General features: G+C 42.9%; 1 protein-coding gene across 7 annotated transcripts in view; it reads right to left on the bottom strand.

Moving 5' to 3' along the window:
- Positions 1–15,029, bottom strand: part of DEAF1 (DEAF1 transcription factor) — a 357,225-nt gene that overhangs the window by 163,635 nt on the left and 178,561 nt on the right. For all 7 annotated transcript variants that reach the window (XM_085644850.1, XM_085644849.1, XM_085644848.1 and 4 more), the window contains one exon: positions 2,690–2,813. In XM_085644850.1, coding sequence (XP_085500976.1) covers positions 2,690–2,813 — 124 coding nt within the window. The remainder of the gene's footprint in view (positions 1–2,689; positions 2,814–15,029) is intronic.

Below are 15,029 nucleotides of genomic sequence, written 5' to 3' on the forward strand. Positions count from 1 at the left end.
GGTCAGGATCCCGTGGGGTGCGAAGTGGTCCATGTCTTGAATTTCCTGGCTTCCCTGGCCACAGAAGGCTTGGCTTACCGCACCATAAATTCTTACAAATCGGCATTTTCAGCGGGCCATGACCCGGTGCAGGGCGCTGCAGTGGGGGAATACCCTTTTGTGTGTAAGTTATTGAGGGGTATTCGCTTATCCCTGCCTCCCGTGCCTAGGTACTCACAGTTGTGGGATGTTAACAAGGTTTTACATCTTTTTCAGTCCTGGCCTTCGCATAGATACCGGTCGCGCAAGCAACTCTCCGCAAAGTTGGCCATGCTCCTTTGTTTGGTCTCCTGCAGGAGGGTTTCTGATGTGAGAGCTCTTGATCTCCTCGGTCACATCTTTTCCCCTCAAGTGGTCATCTTTCATGTTTCTAGCCGCACTAAATCGGGCTCTAGGATAATCTCTTACCCGGCTTTTGATAAGCAGCCCAAGTTGTGTGTGGTGCGCTGCCTCAAGGCGTACTAGAGCATGACGGGTGAACATCGTCCCCCACGGCGTAAACCAGCTGCTGATTTCTCTCAGGAAACCCTTCAAGGCTGTGTCTTCTCCCACCATTGCAAGATGGGTCAGATGGATCATGAGGGAAGCAGGCACTGACATCTCGCACTTCGGGGCTCATTCAGTGAGAGGAGCTATGGCCTCCAAAGCCTTTACCCTCGGAGCGCGTCTCGAGGATATTCTCAATGCCGCTGACTGGTCATCAGACTCGATGTTTAAAAGGTTCTACTTTAAACCGGTCATTGACATGGCTTCCCTGGTGGTGGACAAGCTTTGAACGAGCATAATCCTCGCCTCCGGTCCTGCCATAGAATGAAAAATTTCCTAGTAGACACAAAGGAAAGTTTCAATTCTATTAAGAACTCAGAGGCGAGGATTATCCCCTCCCAGAGTTCCTGAGGATTCAGTCGCTCTTTCCCGCCCTAACCTGTGGATCAACAGCACCGTAAGGTATACGTACAGGTCTCTCCTTTTTGGTTTGAAAGTGTTATGGGTTTGGGTATAACTGTATTGGAAATTAATAGTTGATTATCCTTGTGCCTTTTTTTCTTGTAACCTTGCGCCTCATCGGTAGATTACCTTTGTGATAACTGTGATGGTTAAGTTTGGATTCATTCGATACTCTCTTACTTCTTTCAGGACCGGACTCATCTAAGACGGACTAATGGGATTTGTTGATGACTGGCCGGTTCGCAGTCAAAGAAAGAGAAGATATCACAACAGTCCCCGGACCCCAAGGACATACGTGGATACTGATTGGTTGACCTCTTGGACTGCCCTTTCCGTAGTGTTCATGGGAAAGAGTTTTTTTATGTGAACGTTGAATCTGCTGGTGTTGGAAAATAAAGAAAGAAGAGCATAATCCTCGCCTCCGAGTCCTTAATAGAATTGAAACTTTCCTTTGTGTCTACTAGGAAATTTTTCATTTTGTAACAATTTTGTTTTTTGGTATAGGGGTACTCCTAAGGCAATGCTGCAGTACTATATGTACATGTTTTGTAAATATATAGAAACGTATTCTTATTTTCCCCTACCTATTACCGCTTTAATAAAGTGGCAATAGGTAGGGGAAAAATATCAAACCTAATACTTACCTACATCTAAGGGGGAAACGCAGAACACAGGCAAAGTGGGCCTAAAAGCAAAATAGCTGCCGTTAACTTTTGTAAAGGCAGTCATTAGCCAATGACATAATGACTTGTCATCGCTATGTATCACAGAAATACAGCGAAATTTCGCAAAGATACAGTGGCCACAGACCTCATTAAGTTAAAATGCCTTATAACTTAACAAATACTTACCTGTACTACCCAAAAGGATTATCTGCGCACCATAATGGCTAATCCTGCCAAATTTCGGATGAATCTGTTCAATCTTTTTCGTGCTACGAGAGATACAAAAGTCTGTGGAAAATACATTTGTGAAAAAAAACGTTATGGGACCCTCCTTTTATCTTTTCACCTCTTTGAGAAATCAACGCAAAACTTTGAAACATCTGCCAAAGTACAAGGAAGAACAATTCTGCAAAGTTTCGTGGAGATTTGTCAAATGGGCGCAAAGTTATTAGTAACCAAAATTAAAAAGGAATTCCTATGCCTGGGAATCCTAACTATGTTTCAGAGTGGCTACTGCCACTGTAATAGAAGTTATGCTACATAGTAATTACTTCAGCAGTGTGAGGGGGTAGGAGGAAATGAACCGCTGTCCACAGTCTGCAAATCAAGCATAGTGACTGGTTGCAGACTTGTGATGTTGTTTGCTGTGATACAGTCCTTTTACTTCTAACAAGAAAATTCAGGAATTTAAAGTTAACTCTTTTCGATTAAGGGATTATAAGGAAAAAAATAAGGAGTAACAATGTATCTATTATCTGTTGCTTAAAGGTGCCTTTTTCATTAGCATTTGACACCAGATGAGTCAAATAATCACCTTATTCAGTACACCTGGTCTCCCTGGCCTATCACGATGATTGCTTAAGGCTTATTGGAACAACCTGAACATAGCTTACCATCTTAGCATTGTGACCATCTGTCGATGTGTCATATTTTCACATGATGATAAACAGTGGTAGTTTCAATCACTGTACGAAGCTAGACGTCCATGAATAACAAAGAGACAAAGACCAGAAAGCGTGTGGAAGCTGTAAACCTACATGTAGTAGCCGCACCAGGTAGTAGGGTGATGCTCTTTGGGGAATCCTTCTTTGCTGGAGTTGATGAGACCTCATTCTCCTTTCTTCGCCTCTTGTAAGGAACAAAGAGCCGTACTGGCCCGCTCTAGGAAAAACAGAGAACAAGACGTCATCACGCAAGCAGGCGCCATAACAGTACCTACACAATCTTTAAATTTATCCCTCTAGCATATCTGGCTGGCTCACTGAGCTGATGTTTTTTTAAATGTTCAGCGTAATTACTTGCTATATTAATTGTTTCTAATGTTCGACGAGAACTAGGAGGCACCAAACTCCTAGTTAAAATGAGACAGAAGGTTTATTTAAACTCACAGTGTCCTAACTGCTTATCTGACAAAACCCTTATTTGAGAAAAATACAGGTGACATGTTAGACAGCCATGTGGCCAGACAGGAAAAATCTTCTCCAAATTACTAAAATGCTAATTTAACAGGTGGTTCAAAAAAACACCTCCCAGGAGGAAAAAATCAGATTGCCTCCTTAAAGAGACCCAGTAGGAACTGCCAGGGGGCACATGTATTTTTCAAGATGGAATATGAAATCCCTGGAAAATCCATGAAAGCCACACAATATCACAGGAAAATAAACTATACTCACAAGTAAATCCTCATAACATGACTCATGTTGACTGGAGAACACACTATAACTTGAGCCAGTCTTACAAGAGAAACCCTATTTTTTTTTACTCAAACTCAGTCTCTTGCTTGCTTTCTATGAAACTATACTATTAACCAGTCTTACAAGCATCATATCACCACTACTTAACTTGAGCCAGTGGTTGCAAGTGGGGCCCACCGGAACGTATTTTTGGTGACCAGCGCTTAATTTTTCCTTTGACCCAGAGCAAGAGAGAGAAAAACACATGAAGGAAGAACAGAAAAATAGAAAAGCAGTGACAAAGGAAACGAACAGGGAAGAAAAATAACCAGTGAGAGTGAGATAAAGAAGCAGGAATTATCTGGTGGTAGTTGAAAGAGGCTAGAGGCTAAGCAGAGGGGGTCTTGTATCCTTACTTCCTGACTCTCACATCCTGTTCGTCCTACATTGTATGAAAACGTTGCTTATTCTTTCACTTCACGCCATTTGCACAAATTGAATTGAATTTTATACCACAGTCTGTACCAATTTTTTAATCTGATTCTCCTCATTGTATGCCTTTTTAGTATCTTTAAAATAAGTATTACGTAGATCTTGCACATCGCGCTGTTTTGCACCAGCTGGCATTCTAATTTAAACACGGTTTTACCTTGCTGTTTGCTGCTAATTCGTAGGAGAACACACATCGGTCAGTCCTGTTTCTCTGTTGATTGCTATCCGACGCTCGACCCAAGCGGACCCGAAGTTAGGCGGGTCCGCACTGCACCTGGGTTGACGCGTCAGCTGGTGGGCGGGCTTGATGCACACAAAAGGGGTGCTGGGACGTCCGCGCAGCGGGCGCGCCGGCGACGTGCTGAAGGCGCGCCAAAGGCAAGCCCTTCTGAGCCCATCCGCGCCCAGCGCCAGGACCCCTGCATCTCAACAGGTACTTTATTACCGTAGAGCAGAGCTGATGGCTCTAGATACTGCCCTATGCAAGCCTCATGATTGAGTGTTATCACATGAACACACAGAGAATCGGGCCTGTACTAAATGTTTATACCAGTTTAGGTGTGACCGAGAGGAGGGGGGTCTAGACAACTTCTTGGATGCGACACACATAGCTGATGTAGAGAGCACCGGTAGACATAACTTACAAACAGAGACCAGAGCCAATCAGCCCCAAATCTTAAGGTGTATCCTTTTAAATGTCCGCTCTCTCCATAAGAATAGATATCAAATTGGGGATCTGCTGGAAAACTGCTCCCCGGACATAATTTTTCTAACCGAGACCTGGACCGACAGTACATCCGGCCCAGATTGGAACACAGCCTTACCTAGCGGTTATGTGGTCACCTCACAAGATAGAATAGGCAAGAGGGGCGGTGGGATAGCGGTGGCTCATCGTGTACATCTAAAGCTACGATTAGAAACACACCTGGATCTTCCAGCAGAAGCACTTTATTTTACTATATATTTAGGAAACTTTTTTAAGTTCCAAGGCCTACTAATTTATCGACCACCTGGGCCTAAGTCCTCTTGCCCCTCAAGGCTCATGAGCCATCTTGAATCCCGAATGGATCCTCATCCTTCTATTCTCCTGGGTGATTTCACCTACCACCTGGAACTTATTAATCAACCGGAGGTAGCCCTGCTGCTGGAAAATCTGGCAGCATTAGGCTTCAACCAAGTAGTCAAGGGTCCAACTCATAAAATGGGCCACACTTTAGACGGTATTTTAATAAATAATATGGATCTGGAAATGGTCAACATCACAGCTCTCCCTTGGTCTGATCACAGTGTAGTTTATTTTAATATTAGGGCAGGAATATCAGTAGCTCCCTCCCGCCCTAAACCGCGGAAGGAAATAATCTGGTCATAGACGAATGCGGACAATCTAAGTACTGCACTGGGTCGCTCACGCCCCCTTCATAGCAGGGACAACTCTGAGGCGGCGCTGCTTTTCAACAAATGGCTGGCGGTCGACGAAGTAGTGCCTGAGAAGCTGCTTGGCACGAGGAGGATTAAACCATCTGCTCCCTGGTATAATAGGGAACTTAAGGTTTTGAAGAGTACATGCAGGAGGGCGGCGCGGCTTTGGAGAGTGGAGTATAGTGCTGATGGCAAGGTTAGGTACAATCATGCCCTATCAGCATACAGAGATGCAATAATAGCAGCTAAAAGTGCATTTTACGAGACTAAGATCAAGGACGCAGGGAATTCAGCCAAGGAGCTTTTTAAGACAATTACTGCTCTCTCTAAGCCTCCTTTGGACAATACTTATCGGCCAGACCAAGAAACATGTCAGAAGCTTGCCCTGTTCTTTCAAGACAAGGTGCAGATAATTTATAAGGATTTCATGAATCTGCACCCTGGGTCAGACAGTCAGAGGCAGTTGCTGACAACCACCATGGAGAGCCATCCTGGCCTTAGCAATTTCCCCCTCATTACGAGGGAGGAAATTTGCAGATTGGTTACTCTAACTAAATCAGGTTCACCCAAAGATCCCTGCCTCCCTGCCGTTATGCATCTTGCTGCAGACCTGATTTCTGGAGAACTATCCCTTTTAATTAACCAGGTAATTAAGTCCGGTAGATACCCTTTAAGTTGGAAGATTGCAACTATTAGACCTCTATTAAAAAAAACCCTCACTGGACCCCCATATACTAAAGAATTACCACCCAATCGCCGCTCTGCCTTTTGCAGCCAAAATCATGGAGAGGGAGCTAAACAGATCCCTGACAGAATTCCTAAGTACCCATAATCTACTGGACTCAACTCAACACGGGTTTCGTGCACAACACTCCACGGAGTCAGCACTCCTTGTGGCAGCAGAGGAAATTCGTAACATTGTGGACAACGGAGGCAAGGCAATCTTAGTGATGCTGGATTTGTCGGCAGCCTTCGACACCGTAAACCATGCGGAGTGAATTAAAAGGCTTCAGGAAATCGGCATTCGGGGGACTGCACTGTCCCTTCTTTCTTCTTTTCTGGAAGGGAGGGAGCAAAGTCTGCTTTGGGATGGGTTACAGTCGGACAGCTTCCATCTGCCGTGTGGTGTTCCGCAGGGCTCAGCATTATCATCTACGCTGTTCAACATTTATGTGACTCCCCTGGCAAAACTTATCAGGAAGCATGGCCTCACGATAGTCTCTTACGCTGATGATTCCCAGCTCATAATTTCCGCTGTTAAACAATCAACTGACATGGCTCTTAAATTCCACAGCTGCCTGTCTGAAATTAGGAGTTGGATGCAGGAGAGCTTCCTGAAGATTAACACAGAGAAAACCGAGATTATTGAGTTTGGTCATGGCAGTCCCCTGTGGAACAGATCCTGGTGGCCGGTAGGGGCTGGGGAGTGTCCCTGCCCCGTGCCCAAAGTGAGAAATCTGGGCGTGCTGTTCGACAACCTGCTAAATTTTTCAGCTCACGTTAACAGCCTTGCATCATCCTGCTCCTTTCTGATAAGGACGTTACGTAAGATTTTCCCTTTCATTAACTCAGAAATGCGCAAAGCTGTTGCAGTTGGTCTTGTGCTATCCAGACTGGACTACTGCAACGCCTTACTGCTAGGGATAAATAAGACGCAGATAAGGAGGTTGCAGACTCTCCAGAATGCCGCAGCGAGGCTATTACTGGGCGTCCCAAGAGATCAATCGATCTCAGGGGGAATCACTGCATTACATTGGCTCCCTGTCCAACAGCGCATAGACTTTAAGTCTATATGCCTAGTACATAAGGCATATAGACTTAAGACATTGGAGGTGGTGCCAAGGATGTTCAGAAACTATTCATCCCCTATACCTCTGGCCGTGTGCTAAGGTCTAGCACTCGTAGTCTCATCAAGATTAATCGGATCAGGAAAGTTAGATGTGGCGGCAGAGCTTTTTCAGTTCGTGCCGCAGGACTTTGGAATAAGCTTCCCTATTCCTTAAAATCTACACGAAACCACCAAGCTTTCAGAAAACTGTTAAAGACACAGCTTTTTCAAGAGGATAGTATCTGAGGATCACATCGCCCTCTGTGTATACCAGTGCCAAGACGCTTCGGCATTCGTGCGCTATATAAAACCGTATCCTATCCTATCCTAATTAGGACTATACAGCCTTGGTATTTGGCAACCGTGACATTCAGCAGTGCTGCCCTGGGCTTCCGAGAAATCTTTTGGAGCTGGCATTTATTATTTTACAAAATAGCCCTGCATATCATGATTCAAATGAAAAAGAACAAAATAGGGAGTAGAGAGGTACCACTCAAAAGAGTAGTGGAGGTGGATACATCCTCCCAGTCATAAGTCAATAAACATAATGATCCACCCACAGGTAAGTATGTATGTCAGAATCTCCCAAAACGAAGTATGTATGTAAAATTTCTTAAACCACAGAGCCAGGTATTTTTTATCTCACACCTTCATTCACTCCAGACCCTTCCTCTCACACCCCCGCACTACACATAGTTGTCTCACAAACATCAGTGCTCCCACGCAAACGTAGGTTGTAGCACGCCCCGTCCCGTAGAGGGGCTGGAAGACCCATATGATGAAGCATGACACCAAGGGCCCTTTTGGTGTGTGAGGGGTATTTTAACAACTAATGTGTATTCTCCACCAATGTGGGATACATACTTCGTTTTGGGAGATTCTGACATACATACTTACCTGTGGGTGGATCATTATGTATCATGATTCAAAGACAGAGTAGTACACACAATACCAGCTCAACAGATAATCCAGTATAATTCTACATCATGAAACTATTTTACAAGACAACCCTCATAGTATGACTCAAGGTTACTCAATAAGCACCATATTATGATTCAAACTAAGGGACAGATGTACAAAGGATTTTAGCATTTGTAAACCCGGTAAATCAGAGGGTTTGAGAAAAAGAAAATGCTTTTTCTATTAACAAAAACCATTTAGAGATTCGGAAACGTTTTTTCGAATCGCTAATGGGTTTAGAAATGCATACATACTGATATGTTACCGACTCCCAAGGGTGGTACCTGATTTGCATTGAAGATTTCAGAAACCGAAAATGTTTTGTAAGCAGCCCTGGTTCCTTTAAGGACTTTATGCTGCTTTAAAATAAATGTTTTCCATTTTGAAAAGAAATCAAATGGCTAGTGGTCTGCTGTCCCTTGCAGGCCACTATCTGTGTAATTGCAGCTAATCATGGTGAGTTATAAATTGCAACCTACATGATGAATATTAATTTAAGCAGGTTGTTCTCCAACCCCCTGGGATTCGGTATTTTGCGAACTGACCTATTTGTACATAGGTCAGTTTGCCAAAACAGATTTCATACGCACACAGTTAATACAATATACTACAGGGAAAACTCACAAGAGAAACCACCGTATCATGATCCATACTTGGAGGAGAATGCACTATATCATGAACTAAACCTACAAGAGAACTTACTGAAATAACTCATTGTATCAACCATCATAGCAGGACTGCTCACTTGCCTACCATACCATGAACAATACTGTGAACAATCCCTCATCTAGCATTACCAGCTACATTTAAATTTAGAATTTCCATCATAATTTGGAAGAGAGGCCAAGAGAGGAGAGGATGTGGCTGAACAGGCTAGGGCTGTCGATCTCAAATCTAGGGAACCGGTTTTGAGTCTCAGCAATGACGCTCAACATCCTGTGATTCTGGGCAAATAACTTAATCTCCCCATGCCTAACAAAAATGAATGTGTCCTAGTGTGATGTAACTGGTGCTCATGTAAACCGCTCTGATACCAGATACCTTCGGGTCAAGTTTGCGCTTTATAAAATTCCGGGGGAAAAGAAAAAAATAAGAGAGTCGGTCCTTCTTTCAGTATGTACCAGAGGGAGAGAACTACAAATGTGTTACTTATGTGATTTTTAAAGTGGAGGGAGTGATTTCTGAAACCTAAAAGAGGTTTGGAAGAGGTCATTAATGATTATTTCCGAACCCTACCAATATATAACCCTCATCATTGTCCGGAGGATGATTCTTAGAAACGTTGTGAGTGGCCCAAAAATGGTGACAGTTTGAAAGCTCTGCAGGGCATTTTGTTGTTGTTGAAAATAGAAAGGGGCATTACTCCTCAACATAAGGAGGGTGATTGGTTTGATTTGATTTGATTTTGGGTTGTATAGAGCACTCTTTTGCAATGAGGCTTCTTAGCACTTGCCTGTGATCAAAAAGGGAGCACACTTATTTGCTGCAGAGCCATGTTCTTCATTTTTTCTAAAGATCAGGAGAGTGTGGGCAGCTTTTATATCTAGGGGCAAATCATGACATTGAAGTGCAGTGTTTCTAACAAAACGTCTGCCACCCCGGGAGACTAACTTCTGTGGGGGAATCACTAGTTTTTTTCCAGAACTAGATCGTTGGGATCTGCTAGGAACGTACCATCTGAACTTCTTTTTCAGATAGTCAGGGCCTGTTCCAGCTAATACTTTGAAAGCTATGCAGAGAGCTTTGAAAATGGCTTGCTTCTTTAAAGGGAGACAATGAAGCTTATTCAGAGCTCGGGTTGCAGAATGAAATTTGGGTAGGTTTAAGAGCATTCTGGCTGCCCAGTTTTGGACAGTTTGTAACTTCGACGTCAGTTTGTTTTGCAGTTTAAGATGAAGTCCATTGCAATAGTCAATGCGAGAGTGAACCAGTGCATTGACTACTGTTTTTAATATGTCAAATGGAATTAGGTGATCGATTTTCTTCAAAGTTTTTAAAACACAAAAAGAAGAGGAGATGACTGCTTTGACCTAGTTTTTATAGGTTAATCTACTTTCCAGAATGAAACCCAGGTTACTTTATTCTTTGGGACTGGGAGAGTTTCCCAGTCTTGAGGCCACCAAGAAGGAGTCCAGAAGGATGCACTATGCCCAAACAACATCACCTCTGTATTGGTTGAATTTAATTTAAGGCAATTTTTTCCCATCCAATCGCTGACTGAAGACATACAATTTTGAAAGGAACCGTCAATGGCATGATCTGCATTGAAAGGGACACCACAATTTCGGTATCATCAGCGTAGGACACAAATGAAAACCCAAATGATCTGATAAGCGCTGCCAGAGGGGCGACATATAAATTAAATAGGATGGTGCTTAATGCTGAACCCTGGGGAACACCACATGGTAAGGTGTAAGGTTCTGAAGTAAAGTCATCTAAGCTTACTGATTGAACCCTATTAGTTGGAAAGGACGGAAGCAGTACTAATGCACAATCTTTAACCCCCAACTTACACAACCAGTCAACTAAGCTCCTTAGTGAAGTTTATAACTGACTTAATCATTTTCGTATAATATTCTGATTTGTCAGTTAAGATGAGTATTTTATATTTGGCTAAGCATTGCTTATATTTTACTTTTTCTATTACGTTGTATTCCTTTCTCCATATTCTCCTGTCTGTGACAGTGTTGTTTAGAAGCTTTTAGATCTGAATTGTGCCATGGAGCCGAAGGATTAATCCTTTTAGATGTTTGAAGTTTTATAGGAGTTAGATTAATAGTGACTGAATGAATCCAATTTTCATATTATCTAGACGCTATATAAGGATCTGCTGAGACCACAGGGTCAGAAACTGATAAAACAGCCCTCAGGTCTGAATCTTGAAGTTTATGCCATAGTCAGAAGGATTTGGTATTACTGGGATTAGATGTGCAGATATTGTTGGAAAAAACATTAATTGCAAAAATCACAGCTTGGTGATTAGACCAAATTAGATTAAGAGCCTTTAAAAATTCCCCTTCCGTTTCCTGTTCCTTAGCCCTCAAGCTTATTTCCCCTCATTTAGTGTTTTGCTTCTCTTCTTTTTTCTTTTTAAAAATTGTGATAGACTGACTGTTTCTCCTTGTTCCTGAACTATAGCAAAAGCAACCCAGGACCGGTTTCACCCTATTTAGGGCTCATCAGCCTAATTAGGATGGGTATGCCCAGATGTGGGTCCTGTGCACACTGTCACTAGAACCAAACTATACCTGGGCAGATACCGGTCCTAGGTTGCGTGTGTTCTGGTTCAGGAAGAATCAGCCCTGGCAGTTTGGGCTGGACTGTTCTAATTGGAGCAGGGTCAAGACTAATTTGCATATGGCTGGTTCCAAACTGAGTTGGCTTGGAGCACAAAATAACGATGGACTAGGATGTGGCTGGAGTAATTACCAGTGGCTAAGATTAATTCAAGTAGTCCATCCACCTCATTTTGTATACTTCACTTTTGGAAAGTTGGCATTTTCCTTTCCAAGCCCAATGTTCCTTTCTGCCAGTGCCCAGAGACTGTTAACATCTCCTCCACTGGAACCCTGGGCCTGCCAGCTATTTGTTTCTCTAGCCAGGCTGGAATGAAGCGCAGGGAAAAAGGAAGAACTGTCCAGAACAAGTGTAGGGTTAGACAAAGAGGATGTCCCCCGCCCACAGGCTGGCTCTGGGTATAAAAGTGTCATCCCCAGAACCTGAAATCACAACACTCTTGGACCTTTGAAGACTCAGAACAAGGACTGCCCTGCTGTCTAAAGCCTGAAGGAAGACTCAACTTGGTTGTCTTGAACCCAGGACACAGAGCCTTACAGAGCTGCACTGCACCATCTTCATTAAGATCAGAAGGCAAAACATCCAGTGAGACAAGCCTTGGCTTGAACTTGTGACTTTGTCCTGGACTTTGCGATCAGATTGCGCTTTACGCCTTTTGGAGCTATTTTTAAGATAAAACTTTATAAATTCATAACGTTGGTTCTACTGATTGCGTTTTTGATGCTTTGATATCATTTAAGTTTTTAATGTTTACTCTATCTTTCTAAATAGGTTTGCCATTTTTCTTGTGTTTGCACTTTACACATTGACTGTAAGTTCGGCTGGACTGCTTTTGTGCCAAGCTACCAGAGGGTTAAGCACGGATTGATTTTTTGCTTAAATGTGTTTTTATTAATTTTGAAATTGAGATTAAGCAATTTAAAAAAATGTCAGTCCACCTTAGACAGTATTATTAAAATGCATTTGTAAACTGTCAGTAGCGTTACACTTGTAGCAGCGTTCCAATAAGGCACATCTAGTTTAATCAGTATTACATTATCAACATGGTGGTACTACTGCATGGCTCAAAATAGGCAGCCTGAGGGGTTGCGGATTAGACCATCTGCAACACAACATTAATATTAACCAAAGGGAACATCATACTGACTCCTGTGTGAAATAATAACTTTTCTGTTTTCTCATAATAACACAATGCACATCCAATATCAAGTAGCTACTGGTCCTCGCTGCTCACCGGTGTATTGCACTTAGGTAAGTCTTGATTGGAGTATTTCCTGTTGGACATCATGTATGCCGCACAATGGTTACTCGTCATGTATTATATGAGTTGATTTGGATAGTAGTCAGTGAGGGGCAATGCGTTTGACTACGTATTTACATGTCTGAGCTGGTTAGTAAAGTGGGACATGTGATCTAGTTATGCTACTCAGGTCTGGGACATATCTCTGTCAGGGGAACGAGAGGGCTTAGTAGACTGACTCTGCCATATAATGCGAAAGTCTGCCAGAATCGCGTCCCAGCATCCCGCAAGTGGCTGCTTACGAATTCCTATTGCGTCTTCCATACACAAGGCTATGCTTCCTGCATGCACCTTGCAGAGCAACGATTGAAACCAGGCCCTCTCCGCATGAGGGTTAGGTGACTTCCAGCGCTTCGTGATCAGTCGCTTGGCTACTATAAGGCCTAAATCTATATAACATGATGTCACATTATGTTTGTTACTTCTGTGGTACAAACCCAGTATACACACCTCCCAGGTCCAACTCAGTGTGCGGTCCATGTATTGCGCTAGAGTCGTGGTGACTATTTCCAGTATTGCTGTACGTCCGGGCAGGACCAGACCATGTGAAGCACTGATTGATTTAGTGGCTTTTGTGGCTCACCCTGACAAGGATTGTGATTATTTGAAGTGGGCTCTCATCCCCTTCAACCAATAATCCAATTTCTTACACACATGATTATATTTTTTCTTGTAAGTTTCACTGGAACAGGAGTACCCTAACAGGTTCAACCACACAATGTCCTTGTCTGTGTTCGCCCTTTGCTGGATATGTCCAGGTGGCAGGACACTCCGAGGAGCTGATTGAAGTGGGGAGGAGGCAGGAAGGGACGTTACTTCCTGGACAGATGGATGCCAGGAAAAGCAGTGATGTGATTTCCTGTGGAGATGGATGATGGTTTTGGTTGGAAACCAATTATGTTATTTCATTAATCGATGGATGATGGGGAATGTAGTATGCTTGCCTAGCATCTGCTTTTAAAGATACAGAAGGTTGCTGGGAAAAGGCAGTGATGTTACTTTCCATGGGGATGGTTTTTGAGGAATTAAATCTGCTTGGCTGGCTTCTTCTTTTAAAGATATTGTTACGGGGAAACTTGTGAAGTCACTTCCCATACAGATGGATGCTGGGAAATGCAGTGATGTCCCGTCCTCTGGAGATGGATGATAGGGAAGGAAATTTTGTTGCCTAGCTTCTTTTTTTTTCTTCTAGATTTTGCAACAGGAAACTAGTGCTGTAGCTTCATGTGGAGGAAGATGGCAGGCATTGAAGTCCCCTTGCTTGGCTTCTTCTTTTAAAGCTGGTTTTGGTAGGAAACAGTGATATCACTTCCTGTACAAATGTATTTTGGGTAATGCAGTGATTCTGTGGAGATGGACGATGGGAAATTACTATAAAAAACAAAAAAAACCTAGGAGAAAAACATGGGAACATGACAATTAGCCAACCACCAACAGCTCAACATCTGGTAATATAACTAGTGTCCATTCAGTTAGTGGGTTACCATTACGTGCCTATGGAGGCTTCGTATTACCAGTGGGTAGGCGCATCAACTTCTGCTAATAGGACAGTAATGTTTAGTCTTCACAAAAGGGTATTCCAGACAACCAGTCTCATTCATCTCAACCTGTAACCTACAGTATGCCAGTCTATTGCTAGTAGATTCTCTTGCATCCGGGGCATTAAGGTGTCATATTGGGGAGTGTGGAGCTTCATTTTGCTTCCCTTTGTCAAAGTTCTTTGTAAAGAATTAAGCTGCTTCTTCAGATTTGTTTGAAGAAATAATTTTTATTCTTAAGACTAATATTTCAATTTCCGAATGGTAGAACATTTAACAACTGCAGCATCCAGCAATCACTTAACTTCTAAAATGGCACTTCCTTGCCGCCTGTATATTGGTTGCAAAGTCAGAAAATAGGGCCAATGTTCTCATGATTGTCCGGTTTGCTCTTCTCTTTGGTGAGATAGAGCGCTGTGTTCCTGTAGTTTAAGAATCTGGAAAACACAGGATGGGCTAGAGCACCAGTAGTTGGTGTTTTCATCAGAGAGCTATGGACACTCTCAATAGTGAATGTGTCAGAGACAGGGTATCTGTCAAATTTATCAGTGTTTCCTCAACAATCTCAACTTTAGCTATGTCACACAGCTCTGGCAGGACAACTATTTATATTTTATAGCAGAGCAAATGTGTTTCCAAATCCTTATTCTTTGCTTTGATAAGGGGCAAGACTTCTTCCCATATTTCTAGATCTGATATTCTATGTTCTGTTGTGTCGAATCTAGATGCATGTGTATCGAAGCACTCCTTTATTTGGTCCATTTTGATGGTTAGGGTGTCATTATTGTTATCAATATTTCACACTCTTTCCACATCTCAGAGAGAAGTGTCTTCCCATTGCTATCGGTGGCGAATGGGTGTTTTGTGCCC

The sequence above is a fragment of the Triturus cristatus genome, chromosome 3_1 (genome assembly GCF_964204655.1).
Source record: "Triturus cristatus chromosome 3_1, aTriCri1.1, whole genome shotgun sequence".
NCBI lineage: Eukaryota > Metazoa > Chordata > Amphibia > Caudata > Salamandridae > Triturus > Triturus cristatus.